This window comes from Sorex araneus, chromosome 2, assembly GCF_027595985.1.
Source record: "Sorex araneus isolate mSorAra2 chromosome 2, mSorAra2.pri, whole genome shotgun sequence".
Taxonomy (NCBI): domain Eukaryota; kingdom Metazoa; phylum Chordata; class Mammalia; order Eulipotyphla; family Soricidae; genus Sorex; species Sorex araneus.
In genome coordinates, this window is record NC_073303.1 from 243,748,669 (window position 1) to 243,773,785 (window position 25,117).

At 60.1% G+C, this 25,117-nt stretch overlaps 1 protein-coding gene across 1 annotated transcript; it reads left to right on the forward strand.

The window, feature by feature from the left end:
- Positions 1 to 3,132: 3,132 nt before the first annotated feature.
- On the forward strand, positions 3,133 to 24,783 carry EFNA2 (ephrin A2). The gene is made up of 4 exons (XM_055127257.1): positions 3,133 to 3,325; positions 17,728 to 18,041; positions 21,338 to 21,403; positions 23,361 to 24,783. The coding sequence occupies exons 1-4, from the start codon at positions 3,192 to 3,194 to the stop codon at positions 23,480 to 23,482; spliced, it is 636 nt and encodes a 211-aa protein (XP_054983232.1). The 5' UTR covers positions 3,133 to 3,191; the 3' UTR covers positions 23,483 to 24,783.
- Positions 24,784 to 25,117: the final 334 nt, after the last annotated feature.

Sequence of the window (25,117 nt, forward strand, 5' to 3'; positions counted from 1 at the left end):
AGCACAGCGGGTAGGGCATTTGCCTTGCATGTGGCTGACCCGGGTTCGATTCCCAGCATCCCATATGGTCCCTTGAGCACCGCCAGGAGTAATTCCCGAGTGCATGAGCCAGGAGTGACCCCTGTGCATCACTGGGTGTGACCCAAAAAGCAAAAATTAAAAGAAAAGAAAAGAAGGAAGGGAGATCAGGGGGAAAGGGGGAAGGGAGGAGGAGGAGGCAGGTCCGGAAGGAGGAAGGTGGTGAGACACACAATCCCCACTGGGTTCTACCTTGGTGGGGCTCAGGCCTGAGCCAAAATGCTGAGGTTCCTGGTCCCAGTGCCCCTGGGCCCCAGGAAGAAAATTCTGCTTCATCCACCAGAGACACAAGCTCATTTTTCCTCTTCTTGACGTGCCCCCCAGCCTGTGCCACCAGGGGTGGGAGATGGAGGAGACGGCCCTACATTCGCCTGCCCCCCGCCCCTGGATCCCTGCCCTCAAGGAGACACCCCCCCTGACCACTGGGGGCGGGCAGGCTGGTGCCCTCCAATGCCTGCAGGCCGACTCGGGGCTTCTAAAAATCCGCCGGAGCTGGAGCTCTGGGTCCCCTTTCATCTGTAATGAGAAATTTCTGCCCGCATACATTTAGCTTCCTCCCTTCCTCCGTGGCCTTGGCGCAGCTTTTGAAGATGGGGGGGTGCTAGATGCTGGTCCCAAGAGCCCTGGGCACTCGCCCTGCAGGTGTGTGTGTTGGTGAGGTAGAAGCTGCCAGGCTCTTGGGGGGCAGAGGAGGGGGGTGGCTAGGTCACCAGGATGCAGGGGCTAAGCCGTTCTGTGCCAGCCTCGCTGGGCGCAGGCTAGCCCAGATCATTCCAAGTCTGGGCCCAAACTCCTAGCCTGGGGCTAGCCTGGGGATGGACAGTCGAGCCTGGTCACCCCTGGTGCCCAGCACGCCCTGATCTCTGGCACCAGCTCCTAAGGAAACTAACTGGGGAATGACCCCTGACCCCAGGGGACTCGCCCCCCTCTGCTGGTCTGTAGGCTGTAGGCTTGGCCTCCAGGGCCTGGGGAGGCCCGCAGGGGTCCCTCAGCCCCCTGCACCGCCTCTAGACCTGCACCCCACCCGGCCTGGTTCCCAGCCAGGCCTCAGCTTCCAGCCCTCCCCTTTCTGGGGGGGGCTCCTCTGGCCGGCGGGCACGGGGAGGTTGAATGGGGGACGTGCCTCCTTTGTTCCCGTCCCTGCTCCGGCTCTGACCTTGAGAGAGAGACAAGAACAGAAGGAAGAGGAGGCCGCCGAAATCCTCTTTGGCAGTGGCAGTGTGCCTTGGTGGCCCCTGCATGCAAATGAGCCGACCCATCTCCGGGCCTGTGTCGCCTGCCCGTCCCCGCCGCCCCGCGCCCCTTGCCAGGCTCATACTCCCGCCCCAGCGGGCCTGCTGGCGGGGCAGGACAGACACCACGGCCCCCTCCCCTGGGAGAGGGCCCCTCGGAAGGCAGGACACCCGGCTGGGTGTGACCGGAACCCCTAATCCCAGGCCCTGTCCACTCCCGGGCTGCTGGCTTGCAGATTCCTGCCCCCTAGAACCACCACAGACTTGGGGGGGGTCCCCAGTCTTGGAAGTCACTGCACCCAGGAATGGGTGGAGCTCCCCGGAGAGCTGATGGGAATTTTTGTTTGTTTGTTTGGGTGGCATCCATACCCCAGCGATGCTCAGGTTGTGCTCCTAGCTCTGTGCTCGGGGATCACTTCCGGTGGCGCTTACCGGGGACTCTGGGGTGCCGGGATTGAACCCAGGTCAGATGTGTTTGAGGCAAGCACCCTGCCCATTGTCATACGGCCGCCCTGTGAGGTGAGGTGGGGAAGCGTCTCCAGGCTCCCATTAGTCAGGCCCAGATGGATTTCAGGAAGAGAAAGTGGCAGGGGGCGGGGGGCAGGCAGAATCAAGGTGGGGGACACACACAGATCAGAGGTATGTGACCCCAGATGCCTCCATCCACCAAGCCCTCCCCGCTGCAATGGAGGTTGCTCTGGTTAGGGCCGGAGAGAGGATACAGGCAATGAAGGCACTCGCTGGCCTCACGGGGCCGACCCTGACTCCCTGTTCAGTGCCCTTAGGGGTCCCTCCCTCGCACCCGGCCAGGAATAGCCCCTGAGCACCACTTAAGGCAGTCCCCAACAACCTCCACCCCAAAGGAGGTTGCTTTGTCCACTTTGTCCATCTCCAGCCTCCCCTCAGGGGGCACTGGGTGTGGGTCACTGAGTCAGCCCTGGGAGGTGGAGCCGGGTGGTGACTTGGGGTGGGGGGACAGAAAGGTGGGGACACCCTAAGTGCCTTGCACAGTCTGAGGTGTTGTACTATCGCTCCCCACTCCGGCCCACTCTGGGAAGTTGCCCACAAGCGTCTCAGAGCCCCCGTCCTGACCTGCGCACACTCCGCATCAATTAGGCGCCTACTGTTTGCCCCATACATGTGGGGGACCTCCCAGTTCCCAGGTGATGGGGGAACCTCCCAGTTCCCAGGTGAGAATCTACCCTGTCGTGCCCCAGGGAGGAGCAGCGGTGGTGGGGGGGAACACTGAGCTACACAGAGTGTAAAATTGCGGGGCAGCTAGGCTTGAAGGAGGGGGATGCGGTGGCCGAAGTCGGCCTGCAGGTGACCGGGCTGGACAGGTCCTGGGGACCCTCGGCCAGGCTGTCTTAGATGCGGACCGCCCTGCAGAACTGGCGGTGGCTGGGGACCGCACCCCGGGGGATCCAGGTGGCCCCACTTAGGGCGGGGGCGGGGGGCTAAATCCGGGATGCGGGGACCCAGGGAGGCAGGAGACCCCCCGCGCGGCCCCCGCACGGCCCGGGCAAGGCAGGAGGGGGCGCCCGCGGCCCGCCCGGAGCTCGTGCGGGACAAAGGCCGGAGCCCCGGCCCCTCCCCGGCGCTGAGAGTGGCCGCGAGCCGCCGGACGGGGCGGGGGGTGCGCGGGTGAGGGCTGGGGGGCGCGCCCCGCCCCGCCGCCGCCGCCGCCGCCGCCGCCGCCGCCCGAGTTCTCGGCGCCCGAGGTCGCGCGCGCCCAGGCGGGGGCGGCCCGGGATCTCCAAGCGCCGCCGCGCCCGCCCCGCGCCCGCCCCGCGCCCGCCCCGCGCCCGCTCGGCGGCGGCGGAGGAGGCGGAGACGCCTGGCAGGCGGCGGCCAGGCGAGCGCGGCGGCCGGACCGGGGCCATGGCGCCCGCGCAGCGCCCGCTGCTCCCGCTGCTGCTGCTGCTGCTGCCGCCGCCGCCCTGCGCGCGCGCCGACGACGGGGCCCGCGCCAACGCCGACCGCCACGCCGTCTACTGGAACCGCAGCAACCCCAGGTGAGCGCGCCCGGGGACCCCCGCGCGCCCCGCGCCGCCGCGCCCCGGCCTCCGCGCGCCCCGCGCCGGGCGGGGAGCGCCCCCCCGGGCACGCGCGGGCGCCCGGAGTTCGGGGGCGCCCCCGCTGCCCGGCGGGGAGGTCCCCCGCGCCCTGCCAGCCCCGCGGGGCGCCCCCCGGGGCCGGGCCGACTCACGGGGCTCGCCCCCGGCGGGCCCCCCGGCACCGGCAGATGTCTAGCAGCTGGGGAGAGCCCCGCCGGCGCCCTCGAAGCAGCGCGGCTCCGAGTTCCCTCCCAGGACTTGGGGGACCCTTCATTTTCCCCTCCACCCCCGGTCCACGGGCCTCTCCGGGGAAGCCGTGCACGCTTCCGAGTTGCTGGGGATCCCCCCGGGACTACGTCGCGGAGCGGCTCCCGGAGGTGCGGGACAGAGGCCCCCTGGGGACGGGGTGTCTGCGGGCTGCCAGGGGGGTCCCCCGTGAACTTGGGGAAGTTCCCCGCTTCTCCCTGTGGACCACGTCCACCTTCATTCTGGGGGGACCCTGGTCTCCGCTTTGTAAGGATGTAGGGAGAGGAGGTACTAGTGTGGGGAAGCCCCATCAGTTGGAATCCGTGGCACTCTCCTGGCCTCTTGGTGCTGCTGGGGAAACTGAGGTGGTGGTGCTGGGGGGGTGTGGGGGGCTCCTGAGCCGCGGCTCAAGGTCACACCAGGGAGTATAGAGCTGGGGCAGGGACCCAGGTGTTCCCACGCCCCGGCTTGCGGTGACCTGAGGTGCCGCCCAGCGGCCAGCCCAGCTTCGTCCATGTCGGCCGTGGGACACAATCGGGGGGGGGGGGGCGGTCTCAGAAGCCCCCGTTTGTCCAGTGCGAAAAGTTTGCTGCAGACTGACCGCTGGAGACCCCAGGAGAAGCGTTTGGACTGTTCCCCGGTCTCCAAGGCCAAAGTGGGCCGGCGGGGGTGGGGGGACCCCACGGGAGATGGGTCAGTCCCGGAACTCCGGGGCCAGCCCAGACTCTGGGAGGGGGTGTCACATAGCTTCCCCAAACTCTCTGGGCTGCACCGAGCCCCCTCACTCCCCCCCTGCACCCCCCTGCTCCTGCTCTCTCCACCCCGGGTCACCGTTTGCCAGCAACGGCCGAGCCCGTCCCCAGAGCCCGCCGTCCCCCCGTTGTCCCTGCTGTCCTCGGGCCTCGCGTGGCCGGAAAGTTGCATAAAGACCTGTCTTTGAGACAGGCTCGGGGACAAGGGCAGCCAGTGTCCTGCCGTGGGGGGCAGGGACGGTGCCCAGACACCCCCCCAACGTCCCTTTCAGGGGTTTGACTGTGGGGTTGGGGGCTGAGGGCAGGGACCTTGCACCGCTGAGGGACACGGTCAGGCCACCGTGAAGAAGCTGGTTCCCGCGTCGTCGTCGTCGTCGTCGTCCGCCTCGCTGGTCACATGTGGCTTTGATTAAGGCGCTTCCCTGCGGCCAAGCCGGGCGCTGGGGCGGACAGCGCTTCCCAACCCAAGTTTTTTGGTTTCGGCTCCTGGATCTCCGTCCCCAGCATGGCCTGTCCCTTTGTTCTAGCAGAACATCAAGCGCATGAGGAACCTGGATGGGGGACAGACGAGGGCCATGGTGGGGGTGCCGTCTGCTGCCCCCGCATCCCTGGGCTGGGACAAGAGCCCGGCCCTCCCCGGGAAGGAGGGCCCCCCCACCCTGCCCCCCAGCCTAGCTGGGGCCGCCACCAGTTGCTGTGACCTGACCTCAAGCACCTCTCTCTGTCCTCCCCGCTTCCTCCTCCCCCTTCTCCTCCCCCTTCTGGGCTGTCCCAGCTGAGGGGTGACCGACCACCCTGTGCCCTGGCCCCCAGCCCCAGGACCTGGTGGGGGGGTGTTGGGGAGCCGTGTAGCCCCAGCAGCTCACCCAGAATTGAGGCGACATTCGTCATAGCTGGGGTTTGGAGTGGGGAGGGGACCGTGCGGATGTGCCCAAGGGGTCTCCGTGGCCAGAGCACTCTGGGGGTGTTGTGGGGTGAACCGGGCTAAACTGTGCTCGTGTTGAGTCCGGGGCGACGGCGTGGGGCCGGGGGGCGGAGGGGCGGGCGGGGGCGGAGGGCGTCCCCGGGCAGCGGGCAGCGGGCAGCGGGGAGAGGGAGGCCTGGGGCGCATGGTGACTGCCGCAGAGATGGGGGGGAGGGATGGGGATGGGGTCCATGGCGGGGAGTGGTGCTCACAAAGGGGGTCGGCGGTGGAGGAGCCGAGGGTGGACATGGACATGACCAGAGGGCTGGAGAGGGCCCGGCCACCCCCTCTCCCCTGCCCAGTCCCCACACCAGGCCCTAAGTGTGCAGCGGGCTCCCCCCATCCTGACCCCCGCTGGCTTAGGCTCTGCCTCTCCGGTCTTGGCCAGGGAGCCCTGCACCCCTCTGCCGCAGCAGGGTGGGGTCCCCTCGCACAGACCCCTGCCCTGCCCACGGGCAGCTGTCCAGGTGACCCCTGCTGAAATAGCCCAACTGGCCGCTCGACCTCTCTGAGCCTGCCCCTAGCCTGCTGGGGTGTGTGTGTGTGTGGTGTGTGTGTGTGTGTGTGTGGTGTGTGTGTGAGTGGGTGGGGTGTGTGTGTGTGTGTGTGTGTGTGTGTGTGTGTGTGTGTGTGTGTGAGTGGGTGGGGGGGTCCCGAGCAGGCCAGGGGGGCGGGGAGGCACTGCAGGTGCACGGCCCCTGGTACCCCATCCCCGTGTCTGGGGGTCTCCTTTGGCGGGTGGCTGTGGGTTCCTGCCCACCGTATGCAGGGACGCAGGGTGGGGGGCGCTGGCGTACCCGCCCGAGGCGCATGGCGACCGCGGCAGGCTTGCACGCGTGTGCGTGTGTGTGTGCGTGTGTGTGTGCGTGTGTGTGTGTGTGTGTGTGTGTATGTGTGTGTGTGTGTGGCAGGGCCGGTGTGTGTCTGTGTGTGGAGCCCGGGGGTGCAGGCAGGCGGGGCGCATGTGTGTCTGCATCTGTGTTCGGCTTCCCAGTGTGGGGACAGACTGGAACGTTCCCCCCCCACCCCCCGCATCCTTCTCTGTCCCCTCCACCAGGTGGGTCCCCGAGAAGGGGGGATGAGTCCCCATCTTGCTCTCGACAAAGCCCCCCGCACCCCACAATGAAGCCTTATCCGGTGGGGCCCGTGTGAGTGGGGGGCTCTGGGCTCGGCAGCCCCTGGGCCCGCAGCGGCTCAGGGATGCCGGACCCTGCTGCGTCCCCCTCCCAAGCCACCAGCTGGAAACGGGGACTCAAGGAGACTGTCCAGGGCGGGGGTGGAAGGTGCCAGGTCACCCCTGTCCCCGAGCCTCCCCTCTCTGTGCGGCTTCTCCAGGGTGGGGGGAGGGTTTGAAGCAGCCATACCTTGTGGCGAGGGAGAGCTTCGTGTGGAGAGAGACCCCCCCACCTGGCTTGGCGGGGGCTTACTAGCAGACCTGGGAGCTGCTGGGGTGCAGGGTGAGATTTGGGTGCGGGGTATGTGAAAATGGGCGGTTTGGCTCTCCGGAGCCCCCAGGTCACCTCTGAGAGATGTGGGGGTGCACGGAGTGGATGGGGCTGGGCTGGTGGGGCCCGCGGGGGGCTCCGGGGCAGAGAGGAAGATAGAGGTGACGCCTGTGGGTGATGGTGAGGGGATCCGGGTTGCCGGCAGGGATGGTCCTCTACAAGATGGCGGCCAGTGGGGGTGCAGAGCTGAGACCCCGCCGCCTTCTCCGGCGGGGGGCCCCCCCGCACTTCCTGCCCTCCCTCCCGACCCGGTGCTGGGGGTCATCCAGTGTGCTGGGGTGCCCCCGCAGGGAAGCCCTTCCTGCCCGCAGCCCCGGTCACCCCACCCCGGACCACCTGGGCAACTGTGATTGTGATCCGCAGACAGAGAAACTGAGTCTGGGGGGCGGGCGGAGGCGCAGTCTGGGCAGGGGGCCAGGTTGGACCCCGCACGCCCCCCCCCCCCCCAGACGACGTCTCTCTGGGTCATGGGTAGAGGGAGCGTTTCTTTTTTTTCTTTTTTTTTTTTTTTTTTACTTTTGGGGCCACACCACTGGACACTCAGGGCTGACTCCTGGTTCTGTGCTCAGGCGTGGGGACCCTATGGGGTGCCGGGGATTGAACCCTGGTTGGTCAGGAACAAGGCAAGTGCCCTCTTGCCCTCTTGCTGTACTGTCTCTCTCTTGGGCCCAAAGGAATTTTTTTTTTTTTTTGGCCACACCCGGCGATGCTCAGGGCTGATCCAGGCTCTGCACTCAGAAATCACTCCTGGCGGTGTTCAGGGAACCCTGTGGGGTGCCAGGGATCAAAACCTGGTCGGCTACGAGCAAGGCAGACGCCCTCCTCGCTGGACTGCAGCTCTGGCCCCGGAGGGCTTCTGTTTTCCTGCCAGAGCGAATGGGGGTTTGGAAAATGCTGCTTTATTTTTTCGGGGTATCCCTTCACTCAGGCACCCAGCGGGGGGGCCCAGCCCCACCGTGCTGCTCAGGGGTTTCTCTTTGGGAGGTGGATGTAGGCCATGCTGCAGGCCCTCCCCCCAGGGGTCTGTGAAAGAGTGGGGGGGTGAAAGGCAGTGCCCCTGTGTGCCCCACACACACACCCACAGAGTGGGCGCTTGGCCGGCGGAGTAGGTGGGACCTGACCTCATACTCGCACCCTCACCTTGAAGGCTGCAGCTGGCAGCCCTGGCCGGTGGGCCCCACCCCGGCCCCCACCTGATGTGGGCTCTCAGCCAGCCTCTATGCCCTGGTTTCCCCACGGGACCCAGGACCCCACCTCCGGGGACCCCACTTGGCTGCATGTACCAACCATGCTATCCCCCTAGCCCCCCCACAGGACGCGTCCCCTAGTCTGCTGCTTACTTACTCATTCAGGCATTTTGGTTTGGGGGCCATGCCCGGCGGTGCTCAGGGCTCGCTCCTGGCTCTGCACTCAGGGGTCACTCCTGGAGGTGCTCAGGGAACCATGAGGAGTGCCGGTTGGCCGCATGCAAGGCAAACAAAACGCCCTCCCCCGTCTTATCTCTCCAGTATGACCCCCCCATTCTGCTTTTTTTTTTTTTTTTTTTTTTTTTTGCTTTTTTTGGGTCACACCTGGCGATGCACAAGGGTCACTCCTGGCTCTGCACTCAGGAATCACCCCTGGCGGTGCTCAGGGGACCACATGGGATGCTGGGAATCGAACCCGGGTCGGCCGCGTGCAAGGCAAACGCCCTACCCGCTGTGCTATCACTCCAGCCCCGATTCTGCTTTTTTTTTTTTCTTTTTTTTTTTTTTTTTTAAATTTTAATTAAATCACCATGTGGAAAGTTACAAAGTTCTCAGGTTTATATGTCAGTTATACAATATTCAAACACCCATCCCTTCACCAGTGCCCAAATTCCACCACCAGAAACCCCAGTTTACCCCCCGCCCCCACCCCCTACCCCCTACTGTATAACTAATGAATTTCACTTCATTTTTTCTTTACCTTGATTACATTCCATAATTCAACACAAAACTCACTATAGTTGACATAACTCTCTCTCTCTCTTTTTTTTCTCTTTTTCCTTTTCCATTTTTTTTTTTTTAATTTTTCCCCCTCATCCCCCTTCCTGCGCCTCATAGTATGGTGTACTCCACGCCACGTTGGCCAGCGTGGGGCTTTTGCTTAGCTCATAGTCCAGAGGTGGCTGTTACATTAAGAACCTTCAATATTTCAACAAAAACTTACTGTTATTATTTGGAGTTTCCCCCCCAAGTCTGACCTGTTCAAATGGAACCCTTTCACATTGATGACAATTATAAATGTTAAGTCGCGCGGACGCGGCAGCGTCCGCGCGGTTTTGGATTTCTGTATAAAGTCCTGGGAAAATTCTGCCAGAAATTACATATTTCCTCCGTTAGCCGGCGTGGGGCAAAGGCTTAATTCACAGTCTCCATACATGGGTGCAGGCACTTGCTGGAACCCCAATTCCTAAAGCTGTCTCTGGTTCCCGCTTGTTCCACATCCACCGGCTCTGCAGGGGCATGGGCGCCCGGGCCGAAAACCCGGCCGGTCGGAGCCGAGCACGGGCCCGACTAGGGCTGGCTCTGTATCCTGCGGCTGTTTCAAGTTCAAAGCACACATTTTTTTTTTTTTTTTCCGCGCCACCAAGTTCGTACCTTCTCAACGGACCCACAAAATGTCGGACTCCACGCCTTCTCCCGGAGGGGAGAGAGACCAAGAAGGAAGGTTCTTTCCTCCGTTAGCCGGCGTGGGGCAAAGGCTTAATTCACAGTCTCCATACATGGGTGCAGGCACTTGCTGGAACCCCAATTCCTAAAGCTGTCTCTGGTTCCCGCTTGTTCCACATCCACCGGCTCTGCAGGGGCATGGGCGCCCGGGCCGAAAACCCGGCCGGCCGGACCCGATTCTGCTTTTTTTCCCCCCTTTTTTGGCTTATTTTGGCCACTCCCGGCAAAGCTCAGGGGTTACTCTTGGCTCTGCAGCCAGGAATCACTCTCGGCGGTGCTCAGGGGGACCGTGTGGATGCCAGGGATCGAACCCAGGTCGACCGCGTGCAAGGCAAACGCCCTCCCCGCTATACTATCGCTCCGACCCCCCCTTATTCTGCTCCCGAGAAACTCCACACCCTCAGACTATGTGGACCCAATTGGGGTGGGGTCCCCCAAGAGGTGGCATGTCTGGGATACCCCTGGGTCTGATAGGTGCCTGAGGGGAGGTGGGTGACCCCTCACTGTGGCCTGAGTCTGAGGACCAGGGGACGCACTAACCCCCAACACCCACCTTTCTTGTCCCCCAACCTTATTTTCCTCTGTCCCTTTGGGGCCCCTTCCTCAGTTTACCTCCCCGTACCCTTTCACCTCCTGTCTCCCTTTGTCCTTGAGCTCCTGTCCTGGCCAGATCTGAGATGGGGCAGCGCCCCCGATGCCCCGGGGGTGCCGGCGGTGGGCGTGGTGACGTGGGTGGGGTCTTCGCTGGCCTGGGGGCCCCTAGTCCCCTCTGGAGCTGCCTCGGGGTGTCTCTGCGGGGTGTGTGTGGGGGAACTGGGGCATCTGGCCGCTTGCCCAGGAGGTGCGAAGGAGCAGGAACCGGGCGTTGGGTAAGGTGGGGGCCAGCGGCCACCCACCTGGGTCACGGACAGGTGGCTGCCCCGCTGGTGCCTCAGTTTCCATTCTGGGGAGCCAAGACAGCACAGCCTGCCCGCAGCCAGTTTGGGGTGAGACTCCTCTAATTAGTTGCTTTGCTATTAGTGGCTAATGACTTGACAATCGCCCGATTGGAGCTTATTATCTGCGGGCTGGGTGGCCGCTGGAAAGGGCTGATGGCGGGATGTGGGAGAGCAGGACGGGGAGATCCCCCCACCACCACCACCCCAGGACTGCGAGGCCTGCCTGTAGGAGGGGGTCTTGTCCAGGTGAGCCAGGTGGAGTGGCAGTCAGGCTGAAGAAACCCCCTCCCCAGTGCTCTCCCCTGGGGACCCTCTCAAGTGAGTCATTAACCCCTTAGTGAGAATTTCCATCTCTCCCTGCTCACATTTGCATCTCGGGATGGCGCCCCCCGCGAGGAGGAGGAAAGGGGCGCTTTGTCTTGCTGGCAGGGGCTGGGGGCGACGATGAGGGGTTTGGGGGTGGGGCCCCTCCCCTCCACAGGCGCCACCCTGAGCAGGGTGGAGGCGCCCGCCCCAGGCGGGCTCGCCCGCCAACTTGGAACCAGGATTGCAAACACAGCAAGGCAGCCGCTATTTTAGAGATGGGAACGGGGGAGAAAAAAATGGCTCAGGTTGGGGGGGGGCAGAGCTCAGGAGCGGGAGTGGGCGTGCTCCCCCCCACCCATGTGCCTGCCGGGGGTCCTTATCCTGCACCATGGCCAGGGACCTGCTTCCTGCTCCCTTGTAATACCCCCCACCGTGGACACACCAAATGCCTCAGACTTAACTGCTTCATCTTAGGGTTTTTTTTGGGTGGGGTGGGCCACACCCAGCCGTGCTCAGGGCTGACTCCTGGCTCTCTGCACAGGGATCAGCCCTGGGGTGCTGAAGGGGGGCCACTGTGGTGCCAGGGATCGAACCCGGGTCTACCGTGTGCAAGGCCAGCGCCCTCCCTGCTGTCCTGTTGCTTCCGCCCCACTGCCTCAGTTTCCTTTGATTAAGGAACACGGGGGGCCGAAGCGATAGTCCAGAGGGGAGGGCGCTGGCCTTGCACGCAGCGGACCCAGGTTCAATTTCCCAAGTCCCATGGGGTCTCCGAGCACCCTCCCAGGAGTAATTCCTGAGTGCAGAGTCAGGAGTAATTCCCCTGAGCATCGCCAGGTGTGACCCAAAAAAGCCAAAAAAGAGAGAAAGAGAGAAAAGAAAGAAAGAAAGAAAGAAAGAAAGAAAGAAAGAAAGAAAGAAAGAAAGAAAGAAAGAAAGAAAGAAAGAAAGAGAGAAGGGAAGGAAGAAAGAGAGAAGGGAAGGAAGAAGGGAAGAGAGAGAGAGAGAGAAAGAAAGAAAGAAAGAAAGAAAGAAAGAAAGAAAGAAAGAAAGAAAGAAAGAAAGAAAGAAAAGAAAGAAAGACACGTTAGGCGCCCAGAAAGATGGGGGGGGGTAAGGTGAAGGCCTTGCACAAGGCCCACCCGAGTTTGATCCTCAAGTACCCCATAGGATCCCCCTTATCACCTCCAGAAGGGATCCCTGAGCACAGAGCCAGGAGTCAGTCCTGAGCACTGCCACTGGGTGTGGCCTGAAAACCAAGCAGGAAAAAGAAAGATGCATTGGGCTTTACTCACTGCTTAGACCACCTGGGCGGGGACCGGAGGGCACCGTCTCCTTCCCTCTCCCCAAAGGTGTAATGAAGTACCAGCAAGACAGGGAGGAGGGGGCAGGCCTCCCACTTCTGGGTTTTTTGAGTTTTTTTTTTTGCTTTTTGGGTCACACCCCGGCAATGCTCAGGGGTTACTCCTAGCTCCGCACTCAGGAATTACCCCTAGCAGTGCTCAGGGGACCATATGGGTTGCTGGGAATCGAACCCGGATCAGCTGCGTGCAAGGAAAACACCCTACCCGCTCTGCTATGGCTTCAGCCCCCCCTCTTTTTTTTTCTTTGGGTGGTTTTTTTTTTTTTTTTTTTTGGTGAGGGAGTCACACCCGACGATGCTCAAGGGTTATTCCCGCCTCTGCACTCAGGAGTTACTCCTGGCAGTGCTCTGGGGACCATATGGGATGCCGGGGATCAAACCCAGGTTGGCCGTGTGCAAGGCAAACGCCCTCCCCACTGTCCTACCACTCCGGCCCCCTCCCTGCTTCTGAGGGCACAGCACGATGCAGACCCCGGGGCTGAGCTGGAAGGCAGCTTTGAGTTTGCCGGTACAGATTTTATCTGCAGGATACACAGGTTCTGACTCTAGCACCGAGTGGCCCCCCTTAAGAACCCCCAGAGCAAAGCCGGGAGGCGGTGGCCCTAAAAGTAAACCCCCAAACCAGGACCAACAAAAGACTCGGATGTGCTGGAGAGATAAAGTGGGGGGGTTACAGTTCCGGCCTTGCATGTAGCTGACAGGCTAGGGTCCCCCCAGTGCTCAGGCTGGGAGTGATCCCTGAGCACTGCTGGGTGCACCCCTGAAAACCAAAATAAAAGCAGAGGTGGGGAGGGAGAAGCCTGAAAAGTCTGGGGTGTCTGAGGAGGGGTGCCCAGACAGGCCTAGGAGGGCTGGGGAATCTGGGGTGTCCTCAATTAAGAAGAACTGAGTCAGTGGGTTGGTGTGGCGTGCGGCTGCTCTGAGGTGAACCCTAGGTTCTTGTTTGTTTTTGTTTGCGGGGCGGGGGGCTACACCCAGAGCTCCGGGGACCCTGTGGGGTGCCAGGGATCAAACTTGAGTTGGCTGCTTGCAAGGCATGCGCCCTCCCTGCTGTGAACGCTAAGGCCTGAACGATCGTCCAGTGGGGAGGGCATTTGCCTTGCGCACAGCTGACCCCGGCACCCCAGAAAGTTCCCCCCCCCCCCAAGCCCTGCCAGGAGTGATCCCTGAGCACAGAGCCAAGGAGTCAGCCCTGAACAGTACCGGTGTGCCCACCCCCCCCCCCCGCGCCCCAACAAAAAAGAAAAAGAACACCCTGGGGGGGTTAAGAAGCGACCCCCACCCCCTGCTCCCCCAGGGCAGGTCCCAGCAGGGCCAGCCGCCATCGATCGCCTGATCAATGGGGCTTTCACGAGCGCAGCCGGGAAGGAAAATGACTTTTCAAAAAGCCTGTGAGGGTGTCTGGATCGATTGCTGCTTCAGGGCTGGAGGCCGCGGCTGGCAGATGCCTGGGGACGGGCCTGGGGGGCGGCCTCGGGGCTGAGGGCAAGTGGGTCCCCTTCTGGGCCTGGTGGGGTCGCCCCCGCTATCTGGGCCAGCCCACTGCAGAGAGCTGGAAACTGAGGCTCTGAGGACAAGCCGAACCCCCATGGCGTCTGAGCCTCTGGCTCTTTGCTGCCAGAGACACACGCCAGGGGTCACACCTTGTTGCTTCCCTCGATACCGGGTGGGTAGAAAGAACCCCTGACCCTGAAGGACGAAGAAGCCGGGAGTGGAACCCCCGTTCTGATGCCCTGACCTGCAGTTCTGGCACCAGGGCCTCAGATCAGAGCTGCCGCAGATGGGTAAACTGAGGCACAAGAAAGCTGAGGCTCCTCCATGCGCTCTTCTCACCTCCAGACCCAGGGTGGAGGGAGGTAAGGGGAGCAGAAGCTCGGGGCCAGTCATGGGGGGCAGCCTAGGCCATTGGATAATGTGCTCGACCTTTGACTTTTGGAGGGCGTTTGGGCTATATCTGGTGGTAGTCAGGGCTGGCTCTAGCTCCGCGCTAGGGATCACTTCTGATGGCGCTTGGGGGACCCTCTGGGGTGCCGGAGATCCAACGGGGGTCTGCACATGCAAGGAAAACGCCCTCCCTGCTGTCCTACCTTTCTAGGTTTGGGTTTTGGACTCATACCCGGCAGTGCTCACGGGCTGACTCCTGGCTCTGTGCTCAGGGATCACTCCTGGCAGAGCTCGGGGCACTCTGTGGGGTGCCAGGGACCAAACCCGGGTCAGCTGCCTACAAGGCCAGCACCCTCCCCACTGTCCTAAAGCCCCAGCTGCCCCCTCATCCCATAGATGCTTTTATTGGCTTGTTGCGGGGGGGTCTCACGCGGCGGTGTTCAGGGCTGACTCCTCGCTCTGTGCTCACTCCTGGCGCTGCCTCAGGGGACAGTCTGGAATGCCAGGGTTTGACCCCAGGTCTGCCAGGCGCGAGGCATGTGCACTACCTGTTGTTCTGCCTCTCCAGCACCCCCTTTAAATGCTTGCCGGGTCCCTGAGCACGCCTGGCATGGGGCCCCTGGCCGTGCCCCCCCACAGGCCGGGCAGTGATGCCATGGGCACCGGGGAAGGCAGATCCAAGCGGCCTGCCCGCTCCCTGGCACTGCCCCCCTGAGCCTCAGTTTCCTGCCTGCCAGTGCGGAGGGGGGGAGTGGGGGCAGTCTGTCCCCCAACCTTCTGCAGTTTGGACCTTTTATGTGCTAATAAGTCCTCCTGGGAGGCCCCCGCCTTGTCCCCCCTCAGTCCAGGCCGCCTTTACATGACAGGGACTCCGGGGACCGCTCTGGGGAGATCTAAGGCCGCCTGATGCGGTAGCCCGAGGCAGCCACGAAAGGAGGCTGGTCTCTCCTCGTACGTTTGACCTCCATCCTCAGACAAGGCTGGGTCAGGGGGGCTCCTGGGGGAAGGCAGGGGAGCCTGCAGGCATGACCTGGAGGTTGGGGGGCAATCCCCCCGAAGGAGACTGGGGCCTGCAGGTTGGGGGTATCTCAGAGGAACAAGAGGTGGCGTGGAGCCATGATGAGGGAATGGGGTCAGAGACAGCTATGCTCTGAGCCTGGACCCCAGTGGGGAAACTGAGGCCAGGGTAGGCACAGAGCTGGCCTCAGGCCTGTGTCCCCAGCCCCAGTGGGTAGGATGGGGTTGCCCCGGGAGGGGGTGCACATTGATGACCAATAGTAATATTTTGTTCTCGTTCTTTTTTTTTTTTAATCTTTTAAAATAAATTCAGTGAGAGCTGTAGCAGGCTGATTGCTTTGCACGCAGCTGACCCAAGGTCAATCCCCGGCATCCCATCATGTCCCCTGGGCACTTCCAAAGTGACTCCTGAGTACAGAGCCAGGAGTGACCCCTGAGCATCATCAGATGGGGCTTAGAAACAAAACCAAAGAGATTTTGTTGTTGTTGTTGTTTTTGCTTTTTTTGGGTCACACTCGGCGATGCACAGGGGTTACTCCTGGCTCTGCACTCAGGAATTACTCCTGGCGGTGCTCGGGGGACCCTATGGGATGCTGGGAATCGAACAGTTGGCTGCGTGCAAGGCAAACGCCCTCCCCGCTGTGCTATCGCTCCAGCCCCACAAAGAAAGTTTTTTATGGGGTTGAAGAGATAATACTGTGAATAGGGTGTTTGCCCTTGCACATAGTCGACCTGGGTTCAATCCCTGGCACCCAGATGGTCCCCTGGCTCTGTCCCAGAGCCAGGAGCAAGTTCTGAGCACTGCCGGTAATGGCCCAAAACTTTTTTTTTTTTCTCTTTGGGACACACAGGCAATGCACAGGGGTTACTCCTGGCTCTGCACTCAGGACTTACCCCTGGCGGTGCTCAGGGGACCTTATGGGATGCTGGGAATCGAACCCGAGTCGGCCGTGTGCAAGGCAAGGCAAATGCCCTACCTGCTGTGCTATCACTCCAGTCCCAATGGCCCAAAACTTTAAAAGAATCATTTTTAATATATCTTAGGATTTTGTTATTACATTCTTTTTTGTTTTGGGGTCATACCCAGTGGTGCTCAGGGCTTACTCCTGGCTCTGTGCTCAGGGATCACTCCGACTTGACTTGGGGGATCCTATAGGGCACCAGGCATTGAACCCAGGTCGGCATGTGCAAGGCAAGCACCCTCCTTGCGATGCTATGGCTCCAGCCCTAGAAAGTCAGCTGTGTAGGCCAGTGGTTGTGCTCCATCTTCTGCCATTCTCCTGCTCTGTTTCTTTATATCCCTCAGAGACAGGGACCCTCTCTCCTGTCTGACTTCACCCAGCTTGGTACTCTCCAGTTTAATCCACATAGCAGCAATTACATGATCGTGTGTGTGTGTGTGTGTGTGTGTGTGTGTGTGTGTGTGGTATGTTTGGGTGTGTGTTTGGGTGCCTGTATGTCTTTTCCTTTTTATTTTTTTGGTTTTTGGGTCACACTGGGCGATGCACAGGGGTTACTCCTGGCTCATGCATTCAGGAATTACTCCTGGCCGTGCTCAGGGGACCCTATGGGATGCTGGGAGTCGAACCCAGCTCAGCCGCGTGCAAGGCAAACGCCCTACCCACTGTGCTATTGCTCCAGCCCCCCCCCCCCAGTATGTCTTTTCTTACAGCCAAGTAGTATTCCACCATAGACATGTACCATAGTTTCTTTTTCCAGTTCTTGGACACTTGGGTTGTTTCTGGTTGTTGGCTCTTGTGAATAGTGCTGCAGTGAACACAGAAGTGCAAATGTCTTTTCTGAAGAGTTTTTGGGCCCTTGAGGTAGATGCCCAGAAGTGAAATTGCCGGGTCACAGAGAAACTTGATGCTTAGTTTTTTGAGCAGTGTCCTGTTTCCGGAAAAGGTTGGATCAGCTCACATTCCCCCCAGCGGTGGGGGATGAGGGTTTCTTTCCCCCATTCCCCCACCTCACTGCCTGTTCTTTTTCTTGGGGGTGGGGTGGGGAAGGCACACCCAGGGGTGCTCGGAGCATACTCCTGGCTCAGTCCCTATAGGATGCCAGGGATCAAAGCAAATGCCCTACCCTCTGAACTGTGGCTCCAGTCCTTAAGTTGTTCATTTTGCACTGGTAATGTTTTTGGCACAGTGTTTCCTGGGGTGGGCAACAACTCCCCCCCCACCAGCACAGGCTCCCAAACACCCGCCCACCGACCAGCTGGAGGATTCTGGGCTGGAGTGGGGCGCTCAGAGCGATGTGATACCCTGTCACTGCCCTTTCCTGTCTTGCACAAATGTAGGGGTGGGGGGTGGGTGGGCAGGCTCAAGCCCATCCTAGGTCTGAAGATATAGCGGGGTGGGTTCTCGAGGCACGAACCCCATAACCCCCCTGTGGTTGCTTGCCCCACCCTGCCCCAATCCTTAGGCTGCCCCTCCGTTTCTCTCACCTCATCTTACTCCCTAGCCACGCCCCTCCCCTGTTGACCACGCCCCTTTGCTGCTGTGAACCGCCCCTTCCGGGCCACCTCAGTGATTGGCCACGCCTGTGATGTCCCTGAGCTAGCCCCGCCCTGCCCAGTTGACTCCACCTCCTTCTCTGATGGCCCCGCCCCTTCTAAAATAACCCCGCCCTGCCCCGTTGACCCCGCCCCCTCGCCCCTGGCCACGCCCCTTCTGACGCCCAGCTCACACCTTAGGTTCCACGCGGGCTCGGAGGACGACGGCGGCGGCTACACGGTGGAGGTCAGCATCAACGACTACCTGGACATCTACTGCCCGCACTACGGGGCGCCGTTGCCGCCGGCCGAGCGCATGGAGCATTACGTGCTCTACATGGTGAACGGCGAGGGCCACGCGTCCTGCGACCACCGGCAGCGCGGCTTCAAGCGCTGGGAGTGCAATCGCCCCGCGGCCCCCGGCGGGCCCCTCAAGTTCTCCGAGAAGTTCCAGCTCTTCACGCCCTTCTCACTGGGCTTCGAGTTCCGGCCGGGCCACGAGTACTACTACATATGTGAGTGGCACTGGACAGGGGGGCCGCTGGGCACTTGGCTCCTCTGAGTGTGTGTGGGGGGTGCAGAGGAGGACTCGGGAACACTGCCTGGGGGGGGGTCACCTTCTTTGGGGGAGCTTTGGGTCTTACATAGGCTCACCCAGCCCCGTCAGAGTTCCCATTTTGCAGATGGAGAAACTGAGGCCCAGAGCAGATCTCAGCTGGCTCCCTGCCCACCACCCTACTCACACATAGAGTGGCTTTAAGGAGGCCTCGGGGCCTGCATCCAGGCTGGGCAGCGATGGCCACATCATCCCACATGAGCCACCACCTCCATAGCCCTGAGCGGGGAGCTGAGGGTTCCAGGGGGGCAGGGTGCCCGCCATCTAGTGGGCATGGGGACAGTGCTAGACGGGGAGGGGAACCATACCTCTACCTGGCGTCAGACCCTGGTGAACCTCAGCGAGAATGTGGAGGTGTCAGGGACCAGCACAGTAGTATGGGGGCGGGGCGGGAGGAGTTTGTCTTGCTCGCTGAGAGCCGGATTCGATCTCCATCTGGTCCCCTGAGCACAGAGCTGGGAGCATCTCTAGGTATGACCCAAAAACGTGAAGTTTCAGGGCTGGGGCTGTAGTACAGCGGGTACAGTGGGAAGGGCCCCTGCCTGGCACACAGCTGACCCGGGTTTGATCCTCAGCATCCCATAGGTCCCCTGTGCACCACCAAGAGTAGTTCCTGAGTGCAGGGCCAGGAGTAAGCCTGAGCACCACTGGGTGTGGCCTCCCCTCCCCCCCCCGAAAAAAGAATATGGTAGAAAAAAGAATTCAGTCAGCCCCGGCTTATGTCTGACTGTTGGGGTGTTCATCGGGCACCCGGCTCTGCATCCACCAAAGCTGTGTGGGTCCCTTTTCTCAGCGTCCCTGGGCAGCCCGGCAGGGAGTGGGGTGGTCTGCCCCCCCCCCCGGGGCTGTAGGGAGCAGGGGTGGGGGGCCCCCCAGCCCGCCCCCAGCCTCAGCACCTTGCTCCCCGCTGTGTCCAATTAGTCCCGAGGAGGTTCCATTTCCTCCTCTCTCCGCTCTATTTGGATTTTTTGCTTTTAATTCAGGGAAGCAGGGGTGGGGGAGGAGGGAAGGTGTTTCAATCAAGTTCCCCCGTAATATAAGAAAAATTATATTTTTCTCTCCGAGACGGGAGTTTCATAAAGATAATTATTGTAATTATTCGTCCTATCTCTGTGACGAATGTTATTTTTATTACGTGCTTTTTATCTTCATCTCCCAGCTGAGGGGTCTGCGCTGGGGCAGCCGCTGAGAGGCCAGCGGTGTGTGTATGTTGTGTGTGTGTGTGTGTGTGTGTGTGTGTGTGTGTGTGTATGTGTGTGTGTAGTGTGGACAGGTGGGGTCATTCCCCCTCCATTCGTGAATGTGCTCACGGGATGGGGGGGGGTCCCTCCTCTGACCCCTTGGGTTTCAAGCTTCCTCCCAGCACGCCACCCGGCTTGTCCCCTGCCAGACCGCTGTCACCTGGCCGAAGGGGCCAGGAGCAGTGATGGAATTCTTAGCCCAAGGGCAAAGATCCCTTGGCCTTCAGGTCACCTGAACCGTCTGGGACACGAGTGAGGGCAGGGAACCTGGTCTCCCAGATATCGGTGATTTGTGGGGAGCCATTTGGGGCTCCCCTTGCCTTCCCGCGGCCCCTCCCCCTGCGTTTGGGGGGCGTTTCCTGGCTCTGTGCTCAGGAGCGACCCCTGGTGGTGCCCGAGAGCCATAGGCGGTACGAGCGCAGCCAGCGCCTTCTCCCCTGGGGCTGCCCCATCAGCATCCGCGGGAGAGGGTTGGGTTCCAGGTAGCCCCCATCTCCGGGTGTTTTTGTTTTGAAGCCACCCCCCAGCCATACTCAGTGAGACTGTGGGCTGGAGTCTGGTACCGCGGTGTGTGAGACCAGGTCCCTCCCCGCTGGGCTATCACTCCAGCCAGCAAGCGGACTTCAGTGCTTGGGGAACCCTGTGGGATGTTGGAGATCGAACCCGGGTCGGCCTCCCCACTGTACTCTCGCTCCAGCCTCTGCAGAAAATAGCTTCTTACTCGTCTCCTTTGAGCCCTGTGTGTCCTGGATGAGGTGGAGCCAGGCGCAAACACCTGCTTCCAGCCTCTATCCAGAGTTAGGGTTCAGCCATGGGAGGCGTTTTGTTTGTTTGTTTGTTTTTTATTTATTGAATCACCGTGAGAGCAGTTACAAAGCTTTCGGGTTTAAGACTCAGTCATACAGGGGCTGGAGCAATAGCACAGCGGGGAGGCGTTTGCCTTGCACACAGCCAACCTGGGTTCGATTCCCAGCATCCCATAGGGTCCCCTGAGCACCGCCAGGAGTGATTCCTGAGTGCATGAGCCAGGAGTAACCCCTGTGCATCGCTGGGTGTGACCCAAAAAGCAAAAGAAAAAAAAAGACTTGGTCATACAATGATGGTGCACATTTTCCACCGCCAACAACCCTAGTATACCCCCATCCCAACCCTCCCCCTACCTGTGTGGCAGATGATGTCCACATTTCTCTCTCTCTCTCTATTTGATTACATTCAGTATTTCGACACCGGCCCCACCTTTGTTATTGGAAATTTTCCCCCCACACTTAGATCTGCTGAAAAGGCCACATTAGACACTTTGCTTTCTGTTGCTGATTATGAATAGCATACGATGTTGCAATTTTGAATTCTGGAATTTTAATAATTAAGCCTGGATTTCTGCCAAAAGCCGCTGGGTTCGGAGATTTGTTTCTGAGTCTCTGGGATCATGACCGTTCAGCGACTCAATCAGGAATCAGAGAGGCCGCTCCTGGGCAGGGACTCAGGGTCCATGAAGCCCCCCACGCCTCCTTACTACGGGCCCAAACCTGTCTGCCCATTGGCCTCTGGAAGATTGCAGCCCCCGAGCCACAAGGGGGGAAGAGGTGGTGGATTGACACCTTTTCCTACCTGGGGTGGCCCAGGGCCAAAAACCTAATTTGGAGTCCGGACACATTTCTGCCAAAAGCCACTGGGTTCCGAGATTTGTTTCTGGGTCTCTGGGATCCTGGCTGTTCAGCAACTCAATCAGGAACCAGAGAGGCCATTCGTGGGATGGGCGACCTAAGAGAGTGTGTAGGACTGAGGGTTAATGGGGGCATTATGTCAAGGGTTTTGATGTATGAGGAGGAGTTTTATAGATGACTTCGCCTGGGATCTGGGTGGGGTCGCCAGCATGGGGGGAAGAAATACAACCTCAGGAGGCATTGAGAGTGTCATGGCCTGCTCAATCTCAATCTCACCCCCTGTCTTCCAGCTGCCACTCCACCCAACGCGGTCGACAGACCCTGCCTTCGGTTGAAGGTTTACGTGAAACCAACCAGTAAGTCGTCAGAGGGTGGGGAGACGATGCGGATGCGGGCCCTCACCCTTGCGTGCCCAAACCCACGGGACCCGGGGAGCACTCAGGGCAGTTCTTGAATCTCAGCATTGCTGGTACCATTGGGCCCTGGCTACAAATCTCAGTTTCCCCAACTTATGTATAAATAAATATATATATATATGTATATCCATATATATACATACATATATAATACGTATCACTGTATCAATGTCATCCCGTTGCTCATCAATTTGCTCGAGCGAGCACCAGTAATGTCTCTATTGTGAGACTTGTGGTTACTTTTTTGGCATATTGAATACGCCACGGGGAGCTTGCCAGGCGCTGCCATGCAAGTTAAATACTCTCAGTAGCTTGCCGGGCTCTCCGAGAGGGGCGGAGGAATTGAACCCGGTCGGCCACGTGCAGAGCAAACACCCTACCGCTGTGCTATGATACATACATACATCTATTTTTTTTGGGGGGGGGCCACGCTCAACAGTGCTCAGGGCTTACTCCTGGCTTAGGAATTATTTCTGGCGGTAAATGGGGGGAGTCCTATGGGATGCTGGATGCTGGGGATCAAACCCAGGTCAGCCGCCTGCAAGGCAAGTGTCTTACCCCAGTACTATCATCTCTCTTCCATTCCCCCCACCAGGACATACATTTCTTTTCTTTCCTTTTCTTTTTTTCTTTTTGGGTCACACTCAGCAATGCTCAGGGTTAACACCTGGCTCTGCACTCAGTAATTACTCCTGGCAGTGCTGGGGGGACCGTATGGGATGCTCGGAATCGAACCCGGGTCGGCCGTGCCCTACCCGCTGTTCTATCATCACTCCAGCTCCAGGACATTTCTTTGTGTTGCTGTTATTTTGTTTGGGGTCCAAACCCAGCAGTACTCAGGAGCTACTTCCAGATCATTGCTCAGGGGTCACCCCTGGCAGTGCTCAGGGATATCAAGGTACCAAGGATCAGGCCTGGGCCTCCTGGGCAGTGCATGGTCTCCAAGCTGTTGCACCATCTGGCCCTGGGCTGGGAACCCGGGGACCTCATTCCAGTCAAGAAGGAGGTTGGGGGCTGGAGCGATAACACAGCAGGTAGGGCATTTGCATTGCACGCAGTCAACCCGGGTTCAATTCCCAGCATCCCATAAGGTCCCATGAGCCGCGCCAGGGGAAATTCCTGAGTGCAGAGCCAGGAGTCAGCCCTGAGCATCGCCGGGTGTGACCCAAAAAGCACCCCCCACAAAAAAAAAAGAAAGAGATTGGGGCTGAGGCTGGAGCAATAGTCCAGTGGGGAGGGCATTTGCTTTGTATGTGGCCAACCCGGCATCCCATAGGGTCCCCCAAGCACCGCCAGGCGTGATTCCTGAGTGCAAATCCAGGAGTCAGACCTGAGCATCACCAGGTGACCCCCCCCAAAAAAAAGGAGGGGCTTGGGGGATGGGCATGGCAAAGAGATAGTGAAACAGGTCTGGCATTTGCCTTGCACGCGACTGCCCGAGTTCAATAACTGGCACCACTGGGTCCCCCAAGCACTGCCAGGAGTGATCCCTGAGCACTGAGCTGAGCGTCCTCCCTGAGCACTGTTTGGTGTGGTTAAAAAGAAAAAAGCAGGGGGCTAGAGTGATAGCCCAGCGAGTAGGGCATTTGCCTTGGATACGGCCGACCTGGGTTCAATCCCCAGCATCCCATATGGTCCCCTGAGCACCGCCAGGAGTAGTTCCTGAGTGCAGAGCCAGGCGTAACCCCTGAGCATCTCTGGGTGTGACTCAAAAAGCTATAAAAAAAAAAAAGTGGGGACCTCTACCTTCACCAAGGGGGCAGGCATACAGGTATTTGGCACCTGCTGTTTGCTTTGCTCGTCAAACCTGCTGTTTCTGGGTGGTGGTGGGGGGTCAGCCAGCAGAGGGGGGTCTCGGCTGACCATCTTGCCTGTATCTGCTCATCTGCACCCATAGATGAGACAATCTACGAGCCCCCGGAGCTGATCTTCACCAGCAATAACTCGTGCAGCGCCCTGGGGAGCTGCCGCCTGTTCCTCAGCACCGTGCCCGTGTTGTGGGGTCTCCTGGGGTCCTAGTCGCGGCCCGGCCGGACATCGCCCGCCTCCGAGACCAAATAGAAAACGTCGGCGGCGCTTCTCCTCCAACCCGGGCAGAGTCCACGGCGGGGCAGGACCGGCCTCGGGGCTCCCGTGCGCGCGGCTGGATGTGGGTCCGGCCCCAACCCACCCGGGGCCAAGCCATCTGGTACCGGGGGTGCGCAGAGAACCCCGGAACCTCACGGCGGTGTCGATACGGGCGCGTGTGCGCATGTGTGTGCGCGCGCGCGTGTGTGTGTGTGTGTGCGTGCGTGGTTTTTTTTTCGTTTGTTTGTTTGTTTCCAGCGTCTTTTTCATGGTTGGGTCCGAAAGTCGATTTTTAAATCTTAATTTATTCCTTGCTGATGCTGGTGACTTTGGGACAGGAGCCCAGTTGGCTGGGGTGGGGGAGGTGGGGCTGGGGTCCCTGGGGGTGCGTCTAAGGGGAGAAGGGCTAAGCCCTGGCCTCTTGGCCCCCCATCACCCCACCCCAGACGCCCGCCTCTTGCTCCTGGCATTGGCTTTCTGAGTCAAAACTCATAATGTCTTAGCAGAGGCCTGTGGAATCCTGGATAAACCCCCACCCTGCCGTATCACAGCACCCCACATCTTAGAAAACCACTTAGAGCCGCCCCCCTTGTAATCCTCACGGCCCCCTCCCCAGCTCCCCCACCTTCTTTGAATGCTGGTGTCTCCGAGGCCCAGAGGACATTATTTTTCTGTAAATACAGCCAGCGAGTAGATACTGTGATTTCTCCACTGTTTTCTGCAGGAACTGTCTCTGTCTGTTTCCAGCCCCCTCCACCTCTTCGTGGGGGGAGGGCTTTTATTTTGGTGGGGGGCGGGGGGGAAAACTTTTTAGACTAGGAATCACACATGGCAATAAACTCTTTTCTTCGTCTGTCGGGGCCCCCTCCCCTCTCTCCCCTGTGGTCTAATAATGTTTCTAAGAAAAATGAAAAAGGGGGGGCAGGATTCACCACCCAAAAGACACACACACAAAAAAAAAAACGGAAACGGACCTCCCCCCCAGGACACTTTAATGAAGCGAGCGGTGCATTTATACCAGATTTCATATTTCTATCCCTTACCTGGTCTGTGTTTTCTATATATTATATAAATATATATGGTGCGTGGCCGCCGGGCGACGGCTGGGGCGCACTCGGGCGCGGGGTTTTGTAGGGGGCGGCGTGGGTGGGCAGCGTGACCAAGCCTGGCGCTGGCCACGGGGCCTCCCCCCACCCCCATCACAATCAACTTTGGATTCTGTATTTTTTTATAATAAAATGAGCAGCAGCCTCGCGGTGTATGTCTGTTTCGGGGGCCTGTGGGAGGTGGGGCTGCACCCTCCGCTGGAGTATTTACAATGATTTGGGGAGCTGACGTGGGGAGGAGAGGTGATTTGGCGGGGGATCAAGAAACAGGTGACCTCAGGGCTGGAGCGATAGCACAGCGGGGAGGGCGTTTGCCTTGCACGCGGCTGACCCGGGTTTGATTCCCAGCATCCCATATGGTCCCCCGAGCTCTGCCAGGGGTGATTCCTGAGTGCATGAGCCAGGAGTAACCCCTGTGCATTGCCGGGTGTGACCCAAAAAGCAAAAAATAAAAGAGGTGACCTTTTTAGTTTGGGGGATT

Coding starts and splice junctions, on each gene's coding strand:
- EFNA2 (XM_055127257.1), top strand. CDS start 3,192: ATGGCGCCCGCGCAGCGCCCGCTGCTCCCGCTGCTGCTGCTGCTGCTG. Junction 3,326..17,727: donor TGGAACCGCAGCAACCCCAG/GTGAGCGCGCCC, acceptor CTCACACCTTAG/GTTCCACGCGGGCTCGGAGG. Junction 21,404..23,360: donor GGTTTACGTGAAACCAACCA/GTAAGTCGTCAG, acceptor CTGCACCCATAG/ATGAGACAATCTACGAGCCC.